The sequence below is a fragment of the Trachypithecus francoisi genome, unplaced genomic scaffold, assembly GCF_009764315.1.
Source record: "Trachypithecus francoisi isolate TF-2019V2 unplaced genomic scaffold, Tfra_2.0 Lachesis_group4, whole genome shotgun sequence".
NCBI lineage: Eukaryota > Metazoa > Chordata > Mammalia > Primates > Cercopithecidae > Trachypithecus > Trachypithecus francoisi.
The window spans coordinates 83088516-83113242 of record NW_022681469.1 but is presented as its reverse complement, the minus strand read 5'-3'; the positions used below and the strand labels follow the sequence as shown (position 1 = coordinate 83113242).

The 24727-nt window shown below is 36.6% G+C and overlaps 1 protein-coding gene across 1 annotated transcript in view; it reads left to right on the top strand.

The window, feature by feature from the left end:
- Positions 1–24727, top strand: part of THSD7A (thrombospondin type 1 domain containing 7A) — a 564048-nt gene that overhangs the window by 200397 nt on the left and 338924 nt on the right. Inside the window, exon 2 of the mRNA XM_033192934.1 lies at positions 568–1399. Within this exon, the coding sequence (XP_033048825.1) occupies positions 568–1399 (832 nt within the window). The remainder of the gene's footprint in view (positions 1–567; positions 1400–24727) is intronic.

Genomic DNA, 24727 nt, shown 5'->3' with positions numbered 1-24727 from the left:
GGTAGCCAGAGAGTGAACACTTTAAGTTCTATTGACACACATAATATACAACTATTAGACCCTTGCAGTCATAGTCTATGAAAATAAAAAATGATGAAGAAGAGAGCAAGTTCCACAAAGTACTTAATTGTCCAGGAAGAGAAATGCCTGCAGGAGAAGTTCTTCACAAGGGGCCATTTTCTTTGCCAGTTACTGAAATGGATTTGATGATTGTGAGGCAGGAGTAATGAGTTTTTACTGAGACTAATTTCTGATGTCCTTTATCAGCAAGGATTTCCAACTACATAAAACAAAGGAAATGAACAAAACCAAACTTTTAATAATCCCTAAAGAACCCAAAGTGAAATTGTCCCAGAAGTTGCCTTATATAGACTCTGTGACACAGTTCCCCTTTTGCAAAAATACTTAGTGTGGATCATTACTTTCCAACAATCCTGTCCAGAGACCTACTTTATAACACCTCAGGGAAGTTAATGTACTAGGTCTTGAAAGGTCTTTCTGGAATGTGCAATAACTTGTAGTTTTCTTCTAGTAGCACTGCTAATTTTTGTGTTGCAATTTTTGTAGGTCCATGGGGCCGGTGCATGGGAGATGAATGTGGTCCAGGAGGCATCCAAACGAGGGCTGTGTGGTGTGCTCATGTGGAGGGATGGACTACACTGCATACTAACTGTAAGCAGGCCGAGAGACCCAATAACCAGCAGAATTGTTTCAAAGTTTGCGACTGGCACAAAGAGTTGTACGACTGGAGACTGGGACCTTGGAATCAGTGTCAGCCTGTGATTTCAAAAAGCCTAGAGAAACCTCTTGAATGCATTAAGGGGGAAGAAGGTATTCAGGTGAGGGAGATAGTGTGCATCCAGAAAGACAAAGATATTCCTGCGGAGGATATCATCTGTGAGTACTTTGAGCCCAAGCCTCTCCTGGAGCAGGCTTGCCTCATTCCTTGCCAGCAAGATTGCATTGTGTCTGAGTTTTCTGCCTGGTCCGAATGCTCCAAGACCTGCGGCAGCGGGCTTCAGCACCGGACGCGTCATGTGGTGGCGCCCCCGCAATTCGGAGGCTCTGGCTGTCCAAACCTGACGGAGTTCCAGGTGTGCCAATCCAGTCCATGCGAGGCGGAGGAGCTCATGTACAGCCTGCATGTGGGGCCCTGGAGCACCTGCTCAATGTCCCACTCCCGACAAGTAAGACAAGCAAGGAGACGCGGGAAGAATAAAGAACGGGAAAAGGACCGCAGCAAAGGAGTAAAGGATCCAGAAGCCCGCGAACTTATTAAGAAAAAGAGAAACAGAAACAGACAGAACAGACAGGAGAACAAATATTGGGACATCCAGATTGGATATCAGACCAGAGAGGTTATGTGTATTAACAAGACAGGAAAAGCTGCTGATTTAAGGTAACATTTTAATTACTGTTAACTACACGGGCCTGTCAAGATCATGAGTACCTAAGACATCCCCTGCCGTCTAATAACTTCTGGATTAAATAGGGGCACAACCTAGGATGAGCTACCCCCAAATTTAAGGCTTCTGAGCTTGTGGGGGCTTCTCAGTGTTGTTTATATTGTGCCCACGTTTAGGCCCTGTATTACTGGAGTTATTTTGATTTTCCTTTCAAAGTCTGAAGCATGAGCGATTCTTTGTGAAAAGATACTGCTTCTTCTCTATGTGTAGACATTGTCATTTCCCTATAATAGAAAACAAAATTGCTTAGAGGCTGAAGTATTGGGATTTTAAATTCAGATACTTATTTTAGTGAGTTAATAGAAAAAGGCATACTTGTAAACTCTCCAAGTTTAGAGCATTTTCAGAATTACCCTATAAACAAAATCTGCTCTAAACAGCAACCCAGGGAGCTATACCTAAGAATAATTTTCTTGCACATTGTGTATAATGGAATAACTCCCTCCAGAGAAGGAAACAGCAACCAGCCGAAAATAAGGTAAGTAGAGGGTATTGAATCATGAGTAGCCTCATTCAGGAAACATGTAACTAATTAGCTTCATTTTCTAGACAGAAATTATTTGACAAATTATCTTTGGGTACATAATGACTATGTTATGAAAAAACTATCTCATGTAGGATTTACTTGTTGTGGAAATAATTTTCATTGAGGATTATCTGAAAGACGTGATGTTCTCTGGGTATTTTAAATTTTGCTCTTGGATAAACCAGACCATCTGGGAGTGGCTTATCTGGATATTTGCATAATTGCTTTTTCAGAAATATTTATGCAGTTATGATCTGGATTGAACTGAAAAAACAATAGTAACATCAGTAAGAATTGTATATCAGATTTATTGTAGAAATGGCATTGAAAGCGTCATCAACTCTATCACGCAGTCTATTCTCTTGATTAAAAACATGTAAGATAAATTTCCCTGAAGTTTCGACCTCTGTGCTTCTGGTGAACAGCTGGATTGTTTTTCTATGGCCTCTGAAAATCTTGTAACAGACCACATTTGCATGTTAACTTCTTCTGTTAAGAACCTAAATAGGACTGTGTGGCATGCATGTTGTTTATTAACATATCTTTAACTTTATTTAGCTTTATTTTTTTCCTCACCCAATTTTTTTTTTCAATCTATTCTTGTTTGTTGATTTTGCTATGTATACATTTTGAAATCTGGTTTAAAGTGTTTTTGGAAAAGGATATAGTTTAATTAGATAAACAAAAATCGGTCTGTCTAAGACAATAACTTTCTCTCATCATAGAGTTCTGGTTACTGCTTTTTGAAATTTTTGCTACTCTCTCCCCTCTTTGTATTGATAGAATTACGTTTTATTTCTCCATTCTAGTTCTGCTCCTGTGGCCTTGAATGAAGGCTGTTTGTTCTGCCTTCATTCTCCAGGTTTCCTACAACTCCTTAAGTGTCTGTGTGTGTGTGTGTGTGTGTGTGTGTGTGTGTCTGTGTGTACCTCTGATTCTGTATCATGTATATTTTCCACTCAATTCCTATTTTGTTCTTTTCTGACTATCCTTATTCTGGTGATTTACTTTTCTCTTTTCCTGAAGTATATTACAGTTATATTAGTTACTTGGCTTATATCAAATAATTGAATGAGTCTCCAAGGCAAGTTGAGTTGTTTCCTGCTGTCACTGAGTTAGCATGCTGTAGACATTTAATTTAACGTTGACTACTCAATTAAAAGTGTAGTTAGGATAGTAGCCACCATTGCATAGAGCCTAATATTCTCATCCAGTTGTCTGAATTAAACAAGCATACTTAAAAATGTAGAGCTTATTTGTCAGGAACTTGTATTCCATTAGAAATACCATATATAACTTCCAATAAATTGATAGTTGCATATATGTTCTGACTTATTACAGTATAGGTTAAACTTTATGTTAAATAAATTGGTTGTGAATATTTCCTTTATATATGAATTATCATGTATAATCAAGAAAGTCCTAGTCAAGATGAGACAAAAATCAGGTATTTTGACCTATGTTTTGCTCAGATAGTATACTATGATATCAGTAAAGCCAATAAACTGAAGAGTGAGTCAATGACATCACTGAAGTACAGGGCCACAAATCAAGAACTTAGTGATCAAATTTAAAATGTTTTAGCTTCTATCAAATCCAGAAACAATCTTATCATGGAGAAGAAAAATAATTTAATATGGCTAAAAATTATGTTATAGTAACTGCCTAAGTTTAACTAAATAAAACCAAGAATCTGGGGAAGCAGATCATAGACAGAAATAATTTTAGAATTACTGCTAAAATGTTTAAGTTAACAATGATGGATCTGCCCTCCTTTCCGCTTTCCAGTAGACCAAAATCAATAAGAACGAAAAACACAAATGAAACTCTATTCTTTTATGACAGCAGGAAACAGTCACAGTCCCAAACCACAATTGATACAGAAATTTGGCTAATGTGGTAAAATTAGACATGACTTAGGGAGGACACTTAGAAAGGCATTATGTGTTACCAGCTTTCATGAACACTCAAAATCTCTTAAGAGTAGCCAGAGCTTTCTGAGGGGACAAGGCAATGACACTTCCTTAATATGACATGGTCTGTGTCAGTGAAAAGGGCTGCTGAACCATATTTGAGTTCTGCTTAAAATCAGAATAGCATAATAGGCAGGAAGCCCACTATGCTATTACTGCCAACAAAAGACTATCAGTTTGACAGACTGAGGGATTAAAGTTTTGACAACTAGTGGAAGAGAATTCTAAATCACTACACATACACTAGGACACAGGAAGCCTCCCTGTAAACCAGTGACTTCCAGCCAGGCTGGGTGAAATCTTTCAGGACCAAGAGTTGGTATGAAAGTATACCAAGTGTTTCTCCAAGAAACCAAAGGTGTTAAATGAAATACGGTTTTCTTAATCCAAAACAGAAAGAATTTCGGTATTCAAAAGAGAGACAAGAAAACAGAATGAGTTTACGAGTGATCTATTGGAGCTAGAAAAAGAAATGGAGGATAATTATAAAATAAGAACAGAAATGCAATTCACATTAAAAGCAATAAAAAATGAAAAAATGTTTGGTGGTAGAAAGAGTCAGTGACATAGAGAACAGTTTGAGAACATCAAATAAACTAATTTTTAAAAGAGATAATGGATATGCAAACGAAGGACATTACTATATGAAATGCTGATGTTCCTGAAGATAGAAACAGAAAAATTAAAACAGAAAACACAACAAAATACAAAGATAAGGCTTTCCTGAAATTAAAAGAAGACCTTGATTCACACATTGAAATTGTACAAGACTAATATTGTGCAAGAAGAAGTTGAAATAATGACCTAATGGGAGAACTAATATAGATCAAGTTTTATGGAGAGAGATAGGCAAAGAGACATCAGACTGAAAGCTGGGAAGGTGCTCAATTGTGAAACATTAGAAGCATTTTCTCTAAAATAAAAAATAAGACAGGACAGCACATTATCTCCACTCTTAGTTAGCACTGATCTGTAAGTATCAGTCAATGTACCTGAAAAGAGAAGGAAATGAAAATTGGAAAGCAAGTGGCAAAAATAAGACCTTTTCCCTCAGATGTTCTGATAATTCTGAAATACTCCACCTAATCAATTGAAAATATATTATAAACAATAAAAAATCGATAAGGTTGATGTACACAAAGATAATATCCAAAAATCAATATATTCCCTAGATGCTTAAAAAATTAAGTATTATAATGGGGAAAAAGACTGAAATATCTCATTTGCAAAAGGAAAACTTAAATCTGAAAATAAGCTTAACTATAAAAGTTCTGCACTTAACACTGAACTTGGAAAAATAGAAAAGGATGTAGTTGTGCTTGTCTAGAATATTTAGTAAAGATACCAACTGTCTATGCATTGTTACTGTGAAATTTACAAGGGGAAAATAGACATACAAGACAGGCCAGGAAACTACTGAAAAATAAAGAGAGAGGAAAGTCTAACTTAACAAAATAATTAAGTGCATTATAATCTATGGTAATAACCATAATAAGTAATATAATAAATTATATTTATACAAACAGATTAGGTACAGCCACTCTTATCATTTACAGAAAATTTTGTATCAATGTAAGGAACTGATTACCAATTAAGTTCCCGGATCCCAGCCAAGGGCAAACCCTCCAAGCAGGCCTTTCTAAGGATAGAAGTCTCAGCCTGCTGTACTAACTCTTATGAGTGTTAAATAAAATTTATAGGAGGCCATTGGTCAGGATTGAGCCTCCTCCTCCTGCACCAGGCCCAACAGACCAAACAAAAATGGTGTTGATTATGCAAAAATTCCAGTCACCAAGCTGAAAATAAGTTATTTATCTACCTTCTGAGAAATCAGTAGAGAGAGAGAGAGATAATAGCCAAATCCCCAAACAGGCCAATCCTAACAGACATGATAAGGATTTCTGTTTTATTTTGTTTCTGTTTTTGATTTTTTTTTCTGCTGTAACCTTTACAGAAAAGTAACTTTGAAATGACCAAACCACATTTTGTTTTCTGTTTTGCTTTCCTCAGCCCTTTACTATCTATAAAATCAACCTCCTCTGCTCAGCTCATGGGAATATTTATTCCAACTTGTGGAATGAAGTGTTGCCAATTCTAAAATTGCAGATAAAACCTATTAATATATTTAAATTTATTATATATTTTTTTCTTTTGACATAGAGAGAATCATGCAGTTAATACCATATAAGGTATGTGATTTGGAATTAAACATGAGGAAGTAATGGCAATTTTACTCTAGTCTCCTGCCTTGAAATCAATCAGTAACCCCAATCAAGGAAATAATCTATAGTTAAAACAAAAAAAAAAAGAAAATGGAAAACTGAAAAAAGGAAGTGTCCATATGATAAATCTGTGCCTCAAAGACAGAGGAAGCTAGAACCTGAAGCATGAAAGAGACTCCTCTAAGGAACCCAGTGGCATATCCAAGTCTCTTTTTATTGGATTATCCCAATCTGGTGGGGGAAAGGGCAAGACACAGGGAATCTGGGGAAGGTCCCTTAAGAGCCTGTTCTCTACCCTAGAATCACAGAAGTGTAGCTGTTGGAGAAATTAAGCAGAAATGTTATTTTCTGGTCTTCTGACTGAGGTAAGCTGTCAAAGGTGGAATGGAGGAGGAGCAGGGAGAAGAGGCAGCCATCTCCAGACTGCAACAAGCATAGCCTGTGATTGCCATTGCATCCTCACCTCTGGAATGCTTTACCTGACCCAGCTCACCTTCTCCTCAAATGAAGAACCAAATCTGCGTACTGAAGAGCAAGGAACAAGGATGGAATCTGCTCTGAGTAATACTAGAAACATTTAATGGATGTAGTGCCTACTTTTGAAAATATCTTCCATTTGAACCTATCTTGTTTCGTCGAATTGTCTGACAGGGGCAATTAATGGTAATTATAATTTCAGGAGAAGTATTTCCGAAAAGTGCGGGAAATTCAGCCCAGTTAATTCCTGAGGGAATAAGACAGATTTAGGATTTAAAACAGATTTCTGTTAGCTAAGCCAAGAAAAGTAGAACTATCCAGCTTCTAGATAATTCCATAAAGCAGATACTTCAGGCACAAATACATAGGATAAACATAACAGTAAAACATGAAGGGGTGAATAATCTAATAACTTCCAGAAATACTAACACCTTGGAGTATTTTTGTCTCATTTCTTTTACTAAATTCATTTTTCATTTTAAGTCTCTGTATGAATTCAGCCTTAGCATTTCAGATAGTAATGAGTAATAATTGCTTAAAGTAGATTTCTGATTTTTGTTTCCTAAGCCCAGACTTTCTGGCATCCCCTCTTATCTTCAAATTTAAAACTGTTGAGCAGAAAAGTGTATTTTTTTCTCAACACAGCTTATCTCTTTATTCCTGGTTCTTATTTTACCTTAGAATACTAGTTGTTAATTACTCCAACCTTCTGTTTTAGGATTGCTTTCCAGAATGGTGATATCAAACTTGAATATAAAGCACTTGCTTTATAACAGTTGCGAAGCTGGCTGAATCAACAAGAATGGAATTTAAGTAATGGATAATTAGGATAAATAAATAATAAATAAGAATAGTAAACCTATGCACTCATGGCTACAGAGTATTGAACAAGTCATTTACACTTTCTGGGACCCAGCTTTCTCTTCTGTAAACCATACGTGTTCTGGGATAGGCGGTATTGAGGGAGAGAGGGAGGGAGCCTAAAAATAAATATATAAATGTAAAAATAAATAATAAATATTATTAAAAATAAATGAAGTTGTGATTCTAATGAACCCCGAGCAAAAACCATACCTAAAATTGTGGACATAAAATCCTATATATCTTTCTTGGCAGAGAGTTAATTAATTTTCAACATGGCCTACAAATCAGTTCATACTGAAACATCAGGGTGAATTTCTATGGAGTGCCTGTAGAATAAGGCAGCTCTCCGCAGTCTTGGGAGTAACTACAAAGTTATCACTCAGTTGATGAGCTGTATGGTTCCTAAGGGCCCATCCCCACGCTACGACTTTGTGAATCAGTAAAATTGCAAATCTAATCCTAACTTTACGAAAGAAAAAGGAGAAAATTGCCCACTATTTAAAGTAACACTCCTTTTAAGTTGTTCAGAATCCATTTATAAAATTACTGTTTCTAAATAGCAGGCTTTTAGATCTTCAAACTTTCTGTTATATCCAAAGTGTCAAGTTGCCCGCCAGATACTCATCATCACGTCTCACAAGCCTCCCTCAGCTGCCTGTTGGCCACACCCAACTAAACAGGATCAGTATGCCCATATTCTTTGGTAGACAGTAGATGGCTAAAAAGAACATTTTAGTTTTCTCAAAATGTTGAGCTGACCAGGCAGTATATTATGTTTGACCTTAGAGGTTCACTATCACCCCTTCCCCATCCTGCTCGTGTGTCGGGATGCTGACCTCTGAGCAGTGTATTCATAGGCTACTGAGCCTCCTTTATCATTGGATTCTACCAATGCGAGAAAGCAGCAGTATATCAGATGGTGGGAAGAGAGACTATTTTTGTCTGTTCCTTGCTGAATTCCTCTAGCAAAGGCTCCTGCCCCTATCCAGCAGTCCTCTCCCCAGCTCTAGGTCAACCTCGAATTCTAGTAAAATCCTTTCCGTTGATTCCTTTATTGCCATAGGGTGCTAATCTTCCTATAGTTAATAGCTGCAAGATGCTGTACCGTTCCTCGATGCCTAAAATTTTGTTAATAATCCTTTTATGAAACTTTTCTGAATTAACCCATGTGAGTTTACATTCTGTTTTCTGCTGGCCCTGACTGATAAATAATAGCTGTGTTAGAGTACAGTGTCAGAACCAGAGAACTGCTTCTATGTCATTGTGAGTTTACTCATCAACTAATTAATTTACTATGCATTTATTTACTTATTTACCTTTTCATTCAACAAAACTAAAGGCATCAAGACATTCTGGGCACTATCATGCAGACAAAAAGACGAAAGAAAAATCATAATCTCAAGGATCTATATTATATTATAGAAACAGTGTCACAAAAGAAACAATAAAATATTAGAGATGCTATGTTTTGTCTAGAGAGAGAGAGAAAGTGCATGCAAATAACAACAGAGATAATGAATTCTTCCTGGAAGGAGGTTGGCAGGATCAAGAATGGCCTCCTAGGGGAAATGCTGCTAGAATTAAGGATTTGAAGGCAGGCATGCACCAGGTGTAGGATGGAGATGTCCAAAGAATATGGAAACAAAAAGAGCAAAAGCAGTGAGAATTTGCAGCAGTAATGGTTCCTTGTGGAAAAATACTGTTTCTGTAGGTTGTTTCACCTCTGGAGGTTAGAATACAAAGGGAAGAGGCACTAGCCTAGAAGAGAAATGGAGAAACCCTATAAAGGTCTTGGAAACCTATAAAGATCTTGGAGGTCAAATTTAAATGTTTAGACTTTATATCCTGCAGGTCTAAACTTGTCCACATTTATTAGTAACAGGGTTTTTAACACACCCCAATATATGTTTATTTGTTTATAAGTTATATACATTTGCTATTATAAAAGTATATTACATACATTTTAAAATCACAATAATTAAAACTTTAACATAAATAAGGAAATAATATTTTGCTAATCACTATTGCTTTATGTTATCTTTAGCTAGGATTGTAAGGCAAATTATTCGTGAGGAGGTACATTATTAATGATAGTGATTTTAGCTTATTTTATATACAGTATTTTATTTTTTATATAAGAAACAAACTCTCTTTTTCCAATCAGTTAAAGAGGAGCACATACATTTTCTTACTCCTACCAAACATATTTATATTTATTTCAAAATGATAGAGCAACTAGACAGTCAACATATTCTTCACTAAACCAGCATTGAGACCCAAGACAGCTGGTCTGGCCAAAATTATAATTCAAAAATAACTTGACTTGTATTTTGTTAAATTCCCATTGAACATCCCTCATTAACATTTTTATCTTCAAACTTACGCTTGAGTTTATGTACACCTCCCATTCTGATCTGTTCACCTGTTATTATCCAAATTTGTTTCTATTTACTTCTGCTCTTTTCCTCAACTTAATTTCATTCCTTAAAAAGTTACTTTGCATTTATATTATGTCAGGTCCAAGATTTCATGAAAAATTGTTAAATATTGAAGGTTTTCTCAGGAAATTTGTGTTACATTATGTAAGGCTATATATCAACAAATATATATTTATATGTATGCATGTATGATATATGTAATAACAATAGGTGAATGACTAGACAAACTTTCTTTTTTTTAAGTAAATATGATTTTTATTTTTTTTGTTTTATTTTACTTTAAGTTCTGGAATACATGTACAGAGCATGCAGGTTTGTTACACAGGTATACATATGCCATGGTGGTTTGCTGCACCTATCAACCCGTCTAAGAAAGATGCAACGTTAACCTTAATCGCCTACATTAGGTTAAGACAATGCCTAGAACATAATCAGCTCCCAGTAAATGTTTGTTCCAGTATTAAAATTTAAGAGAATCTGTCAGTTTTAAAACCTAGAGTCTTTTAGTAACTTAACAGGAATTCAACTGAAGCCAGTGAGAAAATGAAACCTTCTAAGGTCATGAAAAAAATAACCAGAACATGTAAAAGAGTATCCTCAAAAGATATGTTCTATTCAATTAAGATAATATAGATTTATACTGATTCCATCCAGGATACATCATTGAGAATAGTACTTCAATATTATTATTCCTGGTTAACACTAAATAATTTCTGTTACTATATTTTCTGTATAAATGAGAAAATATACCATTATTAATATCATAAATGTACTCCAATAGTCTCTGAGAATTTTTAAAGTTAGCATCATTTTTGTCCATTTATAAGCATTCTTACTTATGTCAGTCACTCCTGTTTTTATATCTTGAAGCCACAAAGCTCATCACTATCAATTAGTTGGTGTCAGTGATGGCAAATTAAGGGCTAAAATTGTCAATGTCTACCTGTACACTTCAAATAAATTCAAAAATATTAAAATGACCACCAGGGTCACTTCTTATATCCCAGCGTATGATTATCTCATCATGGACAGGATGTCTTCACCTCTCCTTTTACTTTTCAGGAGTAGTTTTAAAATCACATTATTGGGGTATGCTTGATATATGAAAAGTTGTACATATTAAAGATATACAACTCAAGGAGTTTGGGGATATGACCTTTATGAAATGATCAAGGTCATAAACATATTCATCACTTGCAAATATTTCTTTCTGCTACTTTTATTATTGCATAATTACTATTATTTTTATTATTTTGTGTTGTAAGAACACCTAACATAAGACCTACCCTCTTAGGAAAATTCAGGTAGACAATGCACTGTTGGTTATTTTTGTTTTAAGTGAGGAAAATTAAATAAAAAGAGGGTCCTAGGTAGTATTTTAAACCTTTGACGGATTTGGGGAAGGGACTAACCTTAAGTCAGATAATATATGTCATTGCCTAATCATCCTCCACATGAACTTGAAATAAGGTTCATATCCCTTTCATCACTTTTCCTGGAGTTTTAGGTTTAAATATCTTCCATTTAATTGTTCTGTTTAGCTCTCTTGCTTGAGACAGTGTGAGAGCAAGTTTCCTATGGGAGCCTGGATACTGATCGGGGCAGTGACCTTGCATTTCCTTGGCAGCAACTGTGATCTTGCCCATTGTTTTCATTTATTTGCTGGAATTCTACTGGCTTGATGTGGGTAGTATTGAGTTTCCCTCTGACTCAAACAAGAATAGTTTTAAATAGGAGGAAATACTTTCAAAAGAAAACACAAATTCCCATAAAAGATGGAATTTAATAAATCATTAATGCATTGTTTGTATAAGCTAATTAAGAATATGCTCACCCTTTTAGAGTCTGCTAACACATTATATTAGTAATTCCATGTGTTTTATCTTATTTTCTTCTTTTTAGGTCTCTACTCACACTTTCACCTTGCTATGTTCACTATTTTTTTTTAAATCTCATATCATTGTATTAGAAAGGGATTATCGAGCTTTTTCCCAAAAGTTTCATTGAGAGATGCTTTCTTCTCTACTTAGTACAAATATGTGGTCACTGATATTAGATAAAATATGTGATCATGAAAAGTTTGTTTGGGTAATATTTACCAGTATAGCAACTGAATTGTAAGTGAACAAAATACTACTGTGCTTAATACAAGAAGCCATTGTACAGTAAACATCTTGGAATATTGACACAAGCATTTACAATGTAACATACTGGAATAAATGAAGCAAGTTTTTGAAAAAGAAAAATTAATTATGACTGAGGTTGAGATTACACAACAATAACAACAACAAAATTTAGGAACAGACATTTCTCAAAAGAAGACATGCATACAGCCAACAGACACATGAAAAAATGCTCATCATCACTGACCATCAGAGAAATGCAAATCAAAACCACAATGAGATACCATCTCACACCAGTTAGAATGGCAATCATTAAAAAGTCAGGAAACAACGGGTGCTGGAGAGGATGTGGAGAAATAGGAACACTTTTACACTGTTGGTGGGATTGTAAACTAGTTCAACCATTATTGAAAACAGTATGGTGATTCCTCAAGGATCTAGAACTAGATGTACCATATGACCCAGCCATCCCACTACTGGGTATGTACCCAAAGGATTATAAATCATGCTACTATAAAGACACGTACACACGTATGTTCATTGAGGCATTATTCACAATAGCAAAGACTTGGAATCAACCCAAATATCCATCAGTGACAGATTGGATTAAGAAAATGTGGCACCTATACACCATGGAATACTATGCAGCCATAAAAAAGGATGAGTTCATGTCCTTTGTAGGGACATGGATGCAACTGGAAACCATCATTCTCAGCAAACTATCACAAGAACAGAAAACCAAACACCACATGTTCTCACTCATAGGTGGGAACTGAACAATGAGATCACTTGGACTCGGGAAGGGGAACATCACACACCAGGGCTATTATGGGAATGGGGAAGGGGGAAGGGATTGCATTCTGAGTTTCACCTGATGTAAATGATGAGTTGATGGGTGCTGACGAGTTGATGGGTGCAGCACACCAACATGGTACAAGTATACATATGTAACAAATCTGCACGTTATCCACATGTACCCTAGAACTTAAAGTATAATAATTTAAAAAAAAAGAAATTAATTGAGGCTTGCTCTAGTTGAAGGAATTGGTGGTCAAGTTAATAACTTTTCCATCTGTGCTTGCTTGGTGGAATGTTCAGTGTACATTACTAGATAAAGCTTTCTAAAATAAAAAAAGAAAAAGAAAAGATTTCAAAAGACTACATATAACAGACCACAAACTAACCTACATCAATATGAATATACATATATTCCCATTAACAGATGGATAAGAACAGAGATAGATACTGCAACAGAGATGTACATCCTAACTCTGGAATAATAAATATGAATTTGTCAGAAATTATTTTCAATAGTATAAAATTGGAATACATTTGAATGTTATACAATATATGATATATTGATACATTCTGGATTGTAAAAAGATGTTCAAATACTTTTATCAAAAATGCACTTCTCTGGCATTCTAATCTATCAAGGATCCCATATAATGAAATTAAACACAAAATAGATGAAGGAGAACATAGTAGGCACTACATAGTTCCAACTCTATATAAAACCTTATCTCTGACTTTGATGTCTTTAATTCTGTTTAGAAAAGGCAGGAGAAAAATGAATAAATAAAATTACTTTAAATTACTGTAATTCTGGGTTGGCCCAGAGATTTTGTATCTTTTATGGTTTGCATAATATAGAGTTCATACTTTGTAAAAATAACTCATTGATGAAGGGATAAATCTTAGATAAAAACTACTAAAATTTTTGAGAGAAAGACTACACCTATATTTATTAAAGTAATTTGATAAGGCAGTAGAATGTGACCAGTTCCTCCCCCAAAATGGATAGAACTTACCTAAGTAGGATATGGTGGAAAGACTGAGCATTCTTAGTCAAACCTCATTTTTGAAAAATCTGAGAAGTAGAATGAGCAGGTTATCTGTAAGGGGCAGTCAAGATGCTGGTATGACTTGAATCAAAGGAGCAGGCAGCAAAAGAGTAGTAAATAACTTTTGAAAGGAAGCCCAGTGACATTGATGGTAAGGCAGAAAAATTTGGCCTTTTCTTCAGTAAATTGAGGCAAAATTATGTTCATAAACAGGAATGATATGGAGAATGGATTGGAGGGGTGAAATTCTAGAGTTTGGACAGCCACAAGTAAGGTCATGGTTATAATCCAAGAATGGGGTGAGGAATCCCTGGATCAAAGTAGCAGCAATGGAGACATTGAGGCCACATAAACAATACAGGATCAACTCAAGAGGAAATTCAATCTTGGCAATTTTCATTTAACAGTTTGATGTATCTTCTGATGTCTGGCTATAACCAGTCTCCAAACTTTGGAGTTCTGATAAATAAATGGCAAAATGCTAGGATGATTTGGATAGTGCTGGAAAATACTAGAAACAGAAGGAAAAGAAGTTGCCTGCCCTATTTTGTTTCTCTGTTATTTCATCTTTCTCAAATAATATGTATCAAATAATTGGCCATTTTATTTGGAGTCCCACATCCTCAATATACGAAAGTCAGGGACACTCTGAGATGATTTCAAGTGGCCAGAATACTAAAGCTGACCCCAGGCTGTCTTTGTTATAACCGTTCATGATGCTAACAACTGAGGTTTTCTTCTATTCCTCATTCAACATAGACACGTTTTCACTTTTTATCCTTACATGTGCTAGCCACACTCTACATGTTCCATGTATGACCCTGTTGAAGAGGGAGAGGTGAGTGAGAAAGGATATTTTTAAATAATCACTTCGCTCTACTCATCCCCACCCCACCCCCACATTTATTTACTTTCTCTAATCCTGAACTGCAATAGAAGAGGAAGTCAGCCATGGAGTGTGGCATAGTGTTCTTTTCTTTTATAATAGATGATGAATCAACAAGTCTTTCCTGAGAGTGTGGCATGGCAATTTTATCTTTTAGGTGATGAATAAGGAAGGAGGACTTCTAATCAAGGAATAACATGGATTAGTGGGGTTGGGAACATGGTAAGACGCAAGAGATGCTACTGAGACACAAAATTTAATGAGGCACTCACCCCCAGGGTCATGCACGTGCCTTCTTAAATTTTATTCCTAGGTACTTCTTTGCTTTTCCTAGTTCTGCCCTAAGTGGGAAGAGGAGTGAGCTGATTCATGGGCTGAGGAATCTCATGTTCTCTCCCTACAAAGACTTCATCATCTGTTTCTGTATATTTATACAGCAAATATTTAGTAGTCATCAATCAGGTACTTAATTTTTCTTTCCTGAGTCATAGTATCACTGACCTGGATGATCGCTACCTTCTAGTTTAGACAGTCCATGAATCTAGCGATATTTTAGGTAACTATAAAGCACTGAAGGATAAATTTTGACCAGGTACAAAATCATGAATTACTTTTTCTTTGAGTGTAAACATCTCCCCTTGTGGGAAAATATTTAAGCTTTCAACTCTCTGCCTTTATTTTCTCCCACAACTACAAAGATATCTCTAAAGCCTTTCTAAGGGATACCTATGTTATAACATTTTGGAGATTTTATTTAGTCAAAACTTAACTTGGCTTTTATTTTGTTTCTCTATACTTACTGGTTATTTAACAAAATAATTCATATAATCTATTCATGACATTAATACATGGCCCTTCACTGTGTTATTTTAGAAATTAATATTGAGTGGGACAATTTTAGATATTCAGCCAGATAAATAAGAGAGAATAAGGCAAGTGAAATCCTGGTGGTCCTGTTTAAGATAGATCTTTTAGTTACTCTGAAGAGGTAGTGTACCTATCTGCCAAGAGTTTAGAAACTAAGTCATATTTGACACTAGAAGAATAGTTTTACGCAACTGATATGACGTAACACCAGCATCAGATTCAGATAGCCTGGATTAAAGTCAGAATTTTAGAACTCATTTCTTAATTTTAACGTAGGTATAAAATCCCTGCTTTACCTATTTGTCAGGATTATTATAAAGATACAAAAAGTCATAAATGCAAAATTGCCATGTAAATTGACAATGGCTGAGGAAAACATGAATTTTATTAATAGTAATAAATAATAGCTTTAAAATAATTAGATGGTAAAGATAATTGAAAACAAAAGAGAAAAGAACAAAATTCTTACCTTCTTAAATTCTTTAAATCTCTTTCAGAAAAGACAGCGTTACATTGAATAATGAGGAAAAACCTATATGTGATGTATATACAATTTGGAAAATTAAAATAAATACCATTTTTAGATCTATGTATCTTGAAAATGTTAAGACAAGACCAATATTAAAAAGATAAATGTTTACTTTGTAAATACATACATTTTACTATAAATATGTCTTTCCACTAACCTTACAAAATCTTTTCCTACTCACACTAGCCAGAAAAACTGCTTTAAATTCTGGAAGCATCCAAATATCACTAATATGATGTTATCTTTAACTACATCCTACAAAGCACAAAATAAAACTGTCCTTGTGTAGAAGCCATGTCATTATGACAAACATATTTGAAAATTAGTTTTGTATGATTTGTGGTGTTCAACAAATCCAATACAAATCTGCTACAGCCAAGGTCATTGAGTATTTTGATCTTCAGATAAATCATAGAGTTTTCTTTGGGGAAAAAAAATTACTGCATCACTGGTTTCCATTATAAAACAATTTATGGATGCAGAATTTTATAATTATTTTTATCCTTAATTATTAATAATTTATATCCTAGCTAGTAAGTCACTGCATTCAAAATAACACTAGATAGGAAGATACTTTGTTTATGTTTTTCTTTCTTTAAGTGCCAAGGATTTGTGTCTACAGAAACTCTATGGTAAAGACTGAACTCTGTGACTTAGTTCAGAATAATGTGAGGTTTTCTATATAATAAAAAAGATGCATCAGAGAAAGAAAAGTAACATGAACCAAGTCTGCAATTTAAAAATAAAATATGAAAATGAGGATTGTGTTGGAAATTCTGGAGAAATAGTTATTAAAGGGATGTCATAATAAAAATCATGTAAAGTTTATAAGATATCTTGCCAGAAAGAAAGCAAAAGGTAGAAAGTAGTTAAAAGAAATTAAAATCAATAGAAACTAGTTTAACTTGATGATATTGTCATGATTGGTATATAATGTCATGATCTGGAAATGCAGTGTTGAGTGAAACGTACAATGGATTATGTCATGTAAGGTTAATTTTGACAACTGTAAATCAGACTGGGAAACACTGTGAAATCATCATGAATGATGCATGCGCTCTGCTATGTCATCTTAATTTTAGACTTGCAAATTTGATTTCTGAAACTGCATTTGAACAACCAAAGCAATGTGTTGTGAAATAGATCCATTTGAAAAGAAAACATTGCCTAATGTGATTTGTGAAGTTTCTTGGTAAGAGTGCACTGGTGACATATCTATGCAAAGCTTCATTTTACCTCCCTTTTAATTATGAGGCTGGTAGTCAAGAGCTGAGGGAGCCAGAGGAGCAAGTGAAGCTGAGAATAAATTGGGAGTGAGGGCAGTTGTCCTATATTGTTGCTATGGATAGAGCTGAATAGTCCTTAGTAAGCTTTTATTGTCTATCGGGGACATTTACTGAGAGTGCCGGATGGAAAAGTACAGATTGAATGAAAACAGTCTAGTTCTACCCTGTTGGGGGGCAAATGAAGTGCTTCAGTTGTGCTAGATTAATTTGATTGTGACAATAAGCATGTTTTTTTTATTTTTTTATTTTTTTATTTTATTTATTTTTTTATTATACTTTAAGTTCTAGGGTACATGTGCATAACGTTTATATCATGTATAACTCCCCAATGCAATCCCTCCCTCCTCCCCCCTCCCCCTGATAGGCCCCAGTGTGTGATGTTCCCCTTCCCGAGTCCAAGTGATCTCATTGTTCAGTTCCCACCTATGAGTGAGAACATGCGGTGTTTGGTTTTCTGTTCTTGTGATAGTTTGCTAAGAATGATGGTTTCCAGCTGCATCCATGTCCCTACAAAGGACGCAAACTCATCCTTTTTGATGGCTGCATAGTATTCCATGGTGTATATGTGCCACATTTTCTTAATCCAGTCTGTCACAGATGGACATTTGGGTCGATTCCAAGTCTTTGCTATTGTGAAGAGTGCCGCAATAAACATACGTGTGCATGTGTCTTTGTAGTAGAGTAATTTATAATCCTTTGGGTATATACCCAGTAGTGGGATGGCTGGGTCATATGGTACATCTAGTTCTAGATCCTTGAGGAATCGCCATACTGTTTTCCATAATGGTTGAACTACTTTACAATCCCACCAACAGTGTAAAAGTGTTCCTTTTTCTCCACATCCTCTCCAACATCTGTTGTTTCCTGACTTCTTAATGATTGCCATTCTAACTGGTGTGAGATGGTATCTCATTGTGGTTTTGATTTGCATTTCTCTGATGGCGAGTGATGATGAGCATTTTTTCATGTGTCTGTTGGCTGTATGGATGTCTTCTTTGAGAAATGTCTGTTCATATCCTTTCCCCACTTTTTGATGGGGTTGTTTGTTTTTTTCTTGTATATTTGTTTGAGTTCTTTGTAGATTCTGGATATTAGCCCTTTGTCAGATGAGTAGGTTGCAAAAATTTTCTCCCATTCTGTAGGTTGCCTGTTCACTCTGATGGTAGTTTCTTTTGCTGTGCAAAAGCTCTTTAGTTTAATTAGATCCCATTTGTCAATTTTGGCTTTTGCTGCCATTGCTTTTGGTGTTTTAGACATGAAGTCCTTGCCCATGCCTATGTCCTGAATGGTACTACCTAGATTTTCTTCTAGGTTTTTATGGTATTAGGTCTAACAGTTAAGTCTCTAATCCATCTTGAATTAATTTTCGTATAAGGGGTAAGGAAAGGATCCAGTTTCAGCTTTCTACTTATGGCTAGCCAATTTTCCCAACACCATTTATTAAATAGGGAATCCTTTCCCCATTTCTTGTTTCTCTCAGGTTTGTCAAAGATCAGATGGCTGTAGATGTGTGGTATTATTTCTGAGGACTCTGTTCTGTTCCATTGGTCTATTTCTCTGTTGTGGTACCAGTACCATGCTGTTTTGGTTACTGTAGCCTTGTAGTATAGTTTGAAGTCAGGTAGCGTGACGCCTCCAGCTTTGTCCTTTTGACTTAGGATTGTCTTGGCAATGCGGGCTCTTTTTTGGTTCCATATGAAGTTTAAAGCAGTTTTTTCCAATTCTGTGAAGAAAGTCATTGGTAGCTTGATGGGGATGGCATTGAATCTATAAATCACCTTGGGCAGTATGGCCATTTTCATGATATTGATTCTTCCTATCCATGAGCATGGTATGTTCTTCCATTTGTTTGTGTCCTCTTTGATTTCACTGAGCAGTGGTTTGTAGTTCTCCTTGAAGAGGTCCTTTACATCCCTTGTAAGCTGTATTCCTAGGTATTTTATTCTCTTTGAAGCAATTGTGAATGGAAGTTCATTCCTGATTTGGCTCTCTGCTTGTCTGTTACTGGTGTATTAGAATGCTTGGGATTTTTGCACATTAATTTTGTATCCTGAGACTTTGCTGAAGTTGCTTATCAGCTTAAGGAGATTTTGGGCTGAGATGATGGGGTTTTCTAAATATACAATCATGTCATCTGCAAACAGGGACAATTTGACTTCTTCTTTTCCTAACTGGATACCCTTGATTTCTTTCTCTTGCCTGATTGCCCTAGCCAGAACTTCCAACACTATGTTGAATAGGAGTGGTGAGAGAGGGCATCCCTGTCTTGTGCCAGTTTTCAAAGGGAATTTTTCCAGTTTTTGCCCATTCAGTATGATATGGGCTGTGGGTTTGTCATAAATAGCTCTTATTATTTTGAGGTACGTTCCATCAATACCGAATTTATTGAGCGTTTTTAGCATAAAGGGCTGTTGAATTTTGTCAAAAGCCTTTTCTGCATCTATTGAGATAATCATGTGGTTCTTGTCTTTGGTTCTGTTTATATGCTGGATTACGTTTATTGATTTGCGAATGTTGAACCAGCCTTGCATCCCAGGGATGAAGCCCACTTGATCATGGTGGATAAGCTTTTTGATGTGCTGCTGAATCCGGTTTGCCAGTATTTTATTGAGAATTTTTGCATCGATGTTCATCAGGGATATTGGTCTAAAATTTTCTTTTTTTGTTGTGTCTCTGCCAGGCTTTGGTATCAGGATGATGTTGGCCTCATAAAATGAGTTAGGGAGGATTCCTCTTTTTCTATTGATTGGAATAGTTTCAGAAGGAATGGTACCAGCTCCTCCTTGTACCTCTGGTAGAATTCAGCTGTGAATCCATCTGGTCCTGGACTTTTTTTCGTGGGTAGGCTATTAATTGTTGCCTCAATTTCAGAGCCTGCTATTGGTCTATTCAGGGATTCAACTTCTTCCTGGTTCAGTCTTGGGAGAGTGTAAGTGTCCAGGAAATTATCCATTTCTTCTAGATTTTCTAGTTGATTTGCATAGAGGCATTTATAGTATTCTCTGATGGTTGTTTGTATTTCTGTGGGGTCGGTGGTGATATCCCCTTTATCATTTTTTATTGCATCTATTTGATTCCTCTCTCTTTTCTTCTTTATTAGTCTTGCTAGCGGTCTGTCAATTTTGTTGATCTTTTCAAAAAACCAACTCCTGGATTCATTGATTTTTTGGAGGGTTTTTTGTGTCTCTATCTCCTTCAGTTCTGCTCTGATCTTAGTTATTTCTTGCCTTCTGCCAGCTTTTGAATGTGTTTGCTCTTACCTCTCTAGTTCTTTTAATTGTGATGTTAGAGTGTCCATTTTAGATCTTTCCTGCTTTCTCTTGTGGGCATTTATTGCTATAAATTTCCCTCTACACACTGCTTTAAATGTGTTCCAGAGATTCTGGTATGTTGTATCTTTGTTCTCATTGGTTTCAAAGAACATCTTTATTTCTGCTTTCATTTCGTTATGTACCCAGTAGTCATTCAGGAGCAGGTTGTTCAATTTCCATGTAGTTTAGCGGTTTTGATTGAGTTTCTTAGTCCTGAGTTCTAGTTTGATTGCACTGTGGTCTGAGAGACAGTTTGTTATAATTTCTGTTCTTGTACATTTGCTGAGGAGTGCTTTACTTCCAATTATGTGGTCAATTTTGGAATAAGTGCGATGTGGTGCTGAGAAGAATGTATATTCTGTTGATTTGGGGTGGAGAGTTCTATAGATGTCTATTAGGTCTGCTTGGTGCAGAGATGAGTTCAATTCCTGGATATCCTTGTTAACTTTCTGTCTCGTTGATCTGTCTAATGTTGACAGTGGAGTGTTGAAGTCTCCCGTTATTATTGTATGGGAGTCTAAGTCTCTTTGTAGGTCTCTAAGGACTTGCTTTATGAATCTGGGTGCTCCTGTATTGGGTGCATATATATTTAGGAGAGTTAGCTCTTCCTGTTGAATTGATCCCTTTACCATTATGTAATGGCCTTCTTTGTCTCTTTTGATCTTTGATGGTTTAAAGTCTGTTTTATCAGAGACTAGGATTGCAACCCCTGCTTTTTTTTGTTCTCCATTTGCTTGGTAGATCTTCCTCCATCCCTTTATTTTGAGCCTATGTATGTCTCTGCATGTGAGATGGGTCTCCTGAATACAGCAGACTGATGGGTCTTGACTCTTTATCCAGTCTGCCAGTCTGTGTCTTTTAATTGGAGCATTTAGTCCATTTACATTTAAGGTTAATATTGTTATGTGTGAACTTGATCCTGCCATTATGATATTAACTGGTTATTTTGCTCATTAGTTGATGCAGTTTCTTCCTAGCCTCGATGGTCTTTACATTTTGGCATGTTTTTGCAATGGCTGGTACCGGTTGTCCCTTTCCATGTTTAGGGCTTCCTTCAGGGTCTCTTGTAAGGCAGGCCTGGTGGTGACAAAATCTCTAAGCATTTGCTTATCTGTAAAGGATTTTATTTCTCCTTCACTGATGAGACTTAGTTTGGCTGGAGATGAAATTCTGCGTTTAAAATTCTTTTCTTTAAGAACGTTGAATATTGGCCCCCACTCTCTTCTGGCTTGTAGAGTTTCTGCCGAGAGATCTGCTGTTAGTCTGATGGGCTTCCCTTTGTGGGTAACCCGACCTTTCTCTCTGGCTGCCCTTAAGATTTTTTCCTTCATTTCAAATTTGGTGAATCTGGCAATTATGTGTCTTGGAGTTGCTCTTCTGGAGGAGTATCTTTGTGGCGTTCTCTGTATTTCCTGCATTTGAATGTTGGCCTGCCCTACTAGGTTGGGGAAGTTCTCCTGGATGATATCCTGAAGAGTGTTTTCCAACTTGGTTCCATTTTCCCCCTCACTTTCAGCACTCCAATCAGATGTAGATTTGGTCTTTTTACATAATCCCATACTTCTTGCAGGCTTTGTTCATTTATTTTTCTTCTTTTTTCTTTTGGTTTCTCTTCTCACTTCATTTCATTCATTTGATCCTCAATCGCTGATACTCTTTCTTCCAGTTGATCGAGTCGGTTACTGAAGCTTGTGCATTTGTCACGTATTTCTCGTGTCATGGTTTTCATCTCTGTCATTTCGTTTATGATCTTCTCTGCATTAATTAGTCTAGCTGTCAATTCTTCCACTCTTTTTTCAAGATTTTTAGTTTCTTTGCGCTGGGTACGTAATTCGTCCTTTAGCTCTGAGAAGTTTGATGGACTGAAGCCTTCTTCTCTCCTCTCGTCAAAGTCATTCTCTGACCAGCTTTGATCCGTTGCTGGCGATGGGCTGTGCTCCTTTGCAGGGGGAGATGCGCTCTTATTTTTTGAATTTCCAGCTTTTCTGCCCTGCTTCTTCCCCATCTTTGTGGTTTTATCTGTCTCTGGTCTTTGATAATGGTGACGTACTGATGGGGTTTTGGTATAGGTGTCCTTCCCGTTTGATAGTTTTCCGTCTGACAGTCAGAAGGACTGTCTGTTGGTCTGTTGGAGATTGCTTGAGGTCCACTCCAGACCCTGTTTGCCTGGGTATCAGCAGCAGAGGTTGCCGAAGATAGAATATTGCTGAACAGCGAGTGTACCTGTCTGATTCTTCCTTTGGAAGTTTCCTCTCAGGGATGACTCCACCCTGTGAGGTGTGGGGTGTCAGACTGCCCCTAGTGGGGGATGTCTCCCAGCTAGGCTACTCAGGGGTCAGGGACCCACCTGAGCAGGCAGTCTGTCCATTCTCAGATCTCAACCTCCGCGTTGGGAGATCCACGGCTCTCCCCAAAGCTGTCAGACAGAGTCGTTCTCGTCTGCACCACCCCCGCTGCTTCCCCTATTGGACCTCAGCTGTGGGCTGTCCCCAGAGGTGGAGTCTACAGAGACAGGCAGGTTTCCTTGAGCTGCTGTGAGCTCCACCCAGTTCGAGCTTCCCAGCGGCTTTGTTTACCTACTTAAGCCTCAGCAATGGCGGGCGCCCCTCCCCCAGCCTCGCTGCTGCCTTGCGGATAGATCGCAGCAGACTGCTGTGTTAGCAGTGAGGGAGGCTCCGTGGGCGTGGGACCCTCCCGGCCAGGTGTGGGATATATTCTCCTGGTGTGCCTGTTTCCTTAAAGCGCAGTATTGGGGTTGGTGTTACCCGATTTTCCAGGTGTTGTGTGTCTCAGTTCCCCTGGCTAGGAAAACGGATTTCCTTCCCCCTTGCGCTTCCAGGTGAGGCGATGCCTCACCCTGCTTCAGCTCTCGCTGGTCAGGCTGCAGCAGCTGACCAGCACCGATTGTCCGGCACTCCCTAGAGAGATGACCCCAGTACCTCAGTTGAAAATGCAGAAATCACCGGTCTTCTGTGTCACTCGCGCTGGGAGTTGGAGACTGGAGCTGTTCCTATTTGGCCATCTTGGCATGTTTTTTTTTTCATATCATTCACGTGTAGTATTTTGTTAACTAGACCGTGAACTACTTGAGACTGTCTTTCTGATTCCCATGCCCTTTCCTCCACTGTTGAGAGGACTGTGAGGAGCTGCTCTGTCATCGGTAGTTACCAAAGGATGAGAAGGGTGTTGTCATTAATATTAGAAAACACAGCCTGTGAAACCGTACCCATTGTTCTACATTGGTCATCTCTATCAAGAAATGATCATGTTGATAATGTCTTTTTTTTTTTAAGTTCAAATTTCAGTTATGTCTTTATACTTATAATCCCCTCACAAGCATTGTATTTATTATTTCATTAGTGAAAAATGAATGATAGTACTTCTACATGTAGTTAAATAAATTTATCTACAACAATAACTGCAGTGCCATAGGTATATCAGTAATTTTTTAATGTGGTTGTGAATTTTTTCTAGAAATGTTTTTAAATGCAAGGTAGATTAAAAGAAAATACTTTAGACTTACAAAGAAAGTTTTAAAAGTACTAAGAGACAAATTTACTTCAATGAAAGAAAACAATTATTGAACATTCAAGGAAAATACAATTTAGGGTATTTGTAGAGGAGGAAAGGTGTGAAGTAAGAATAAAATTATTAATTATTTAACTAGTTTTTTTGAGAAAATTCATCACATTATTGATCATGTTTGTCAACCCCATAGTTTATCATTGCCAACTTACTCTTTTTATCTGAGAGAAGTAGACTAGATGCTAAGGAAATTCCAGACCAAACTAGAGCCTTCCTCTATGTTAAAGATGAACAGCACCTGATAGACACATGTTGTATCAGGGATTTATAAGTAAGGACGATAAAATAATTATAAAATTGACATATTATTCTAGAGAGGCAGCAGAGTTA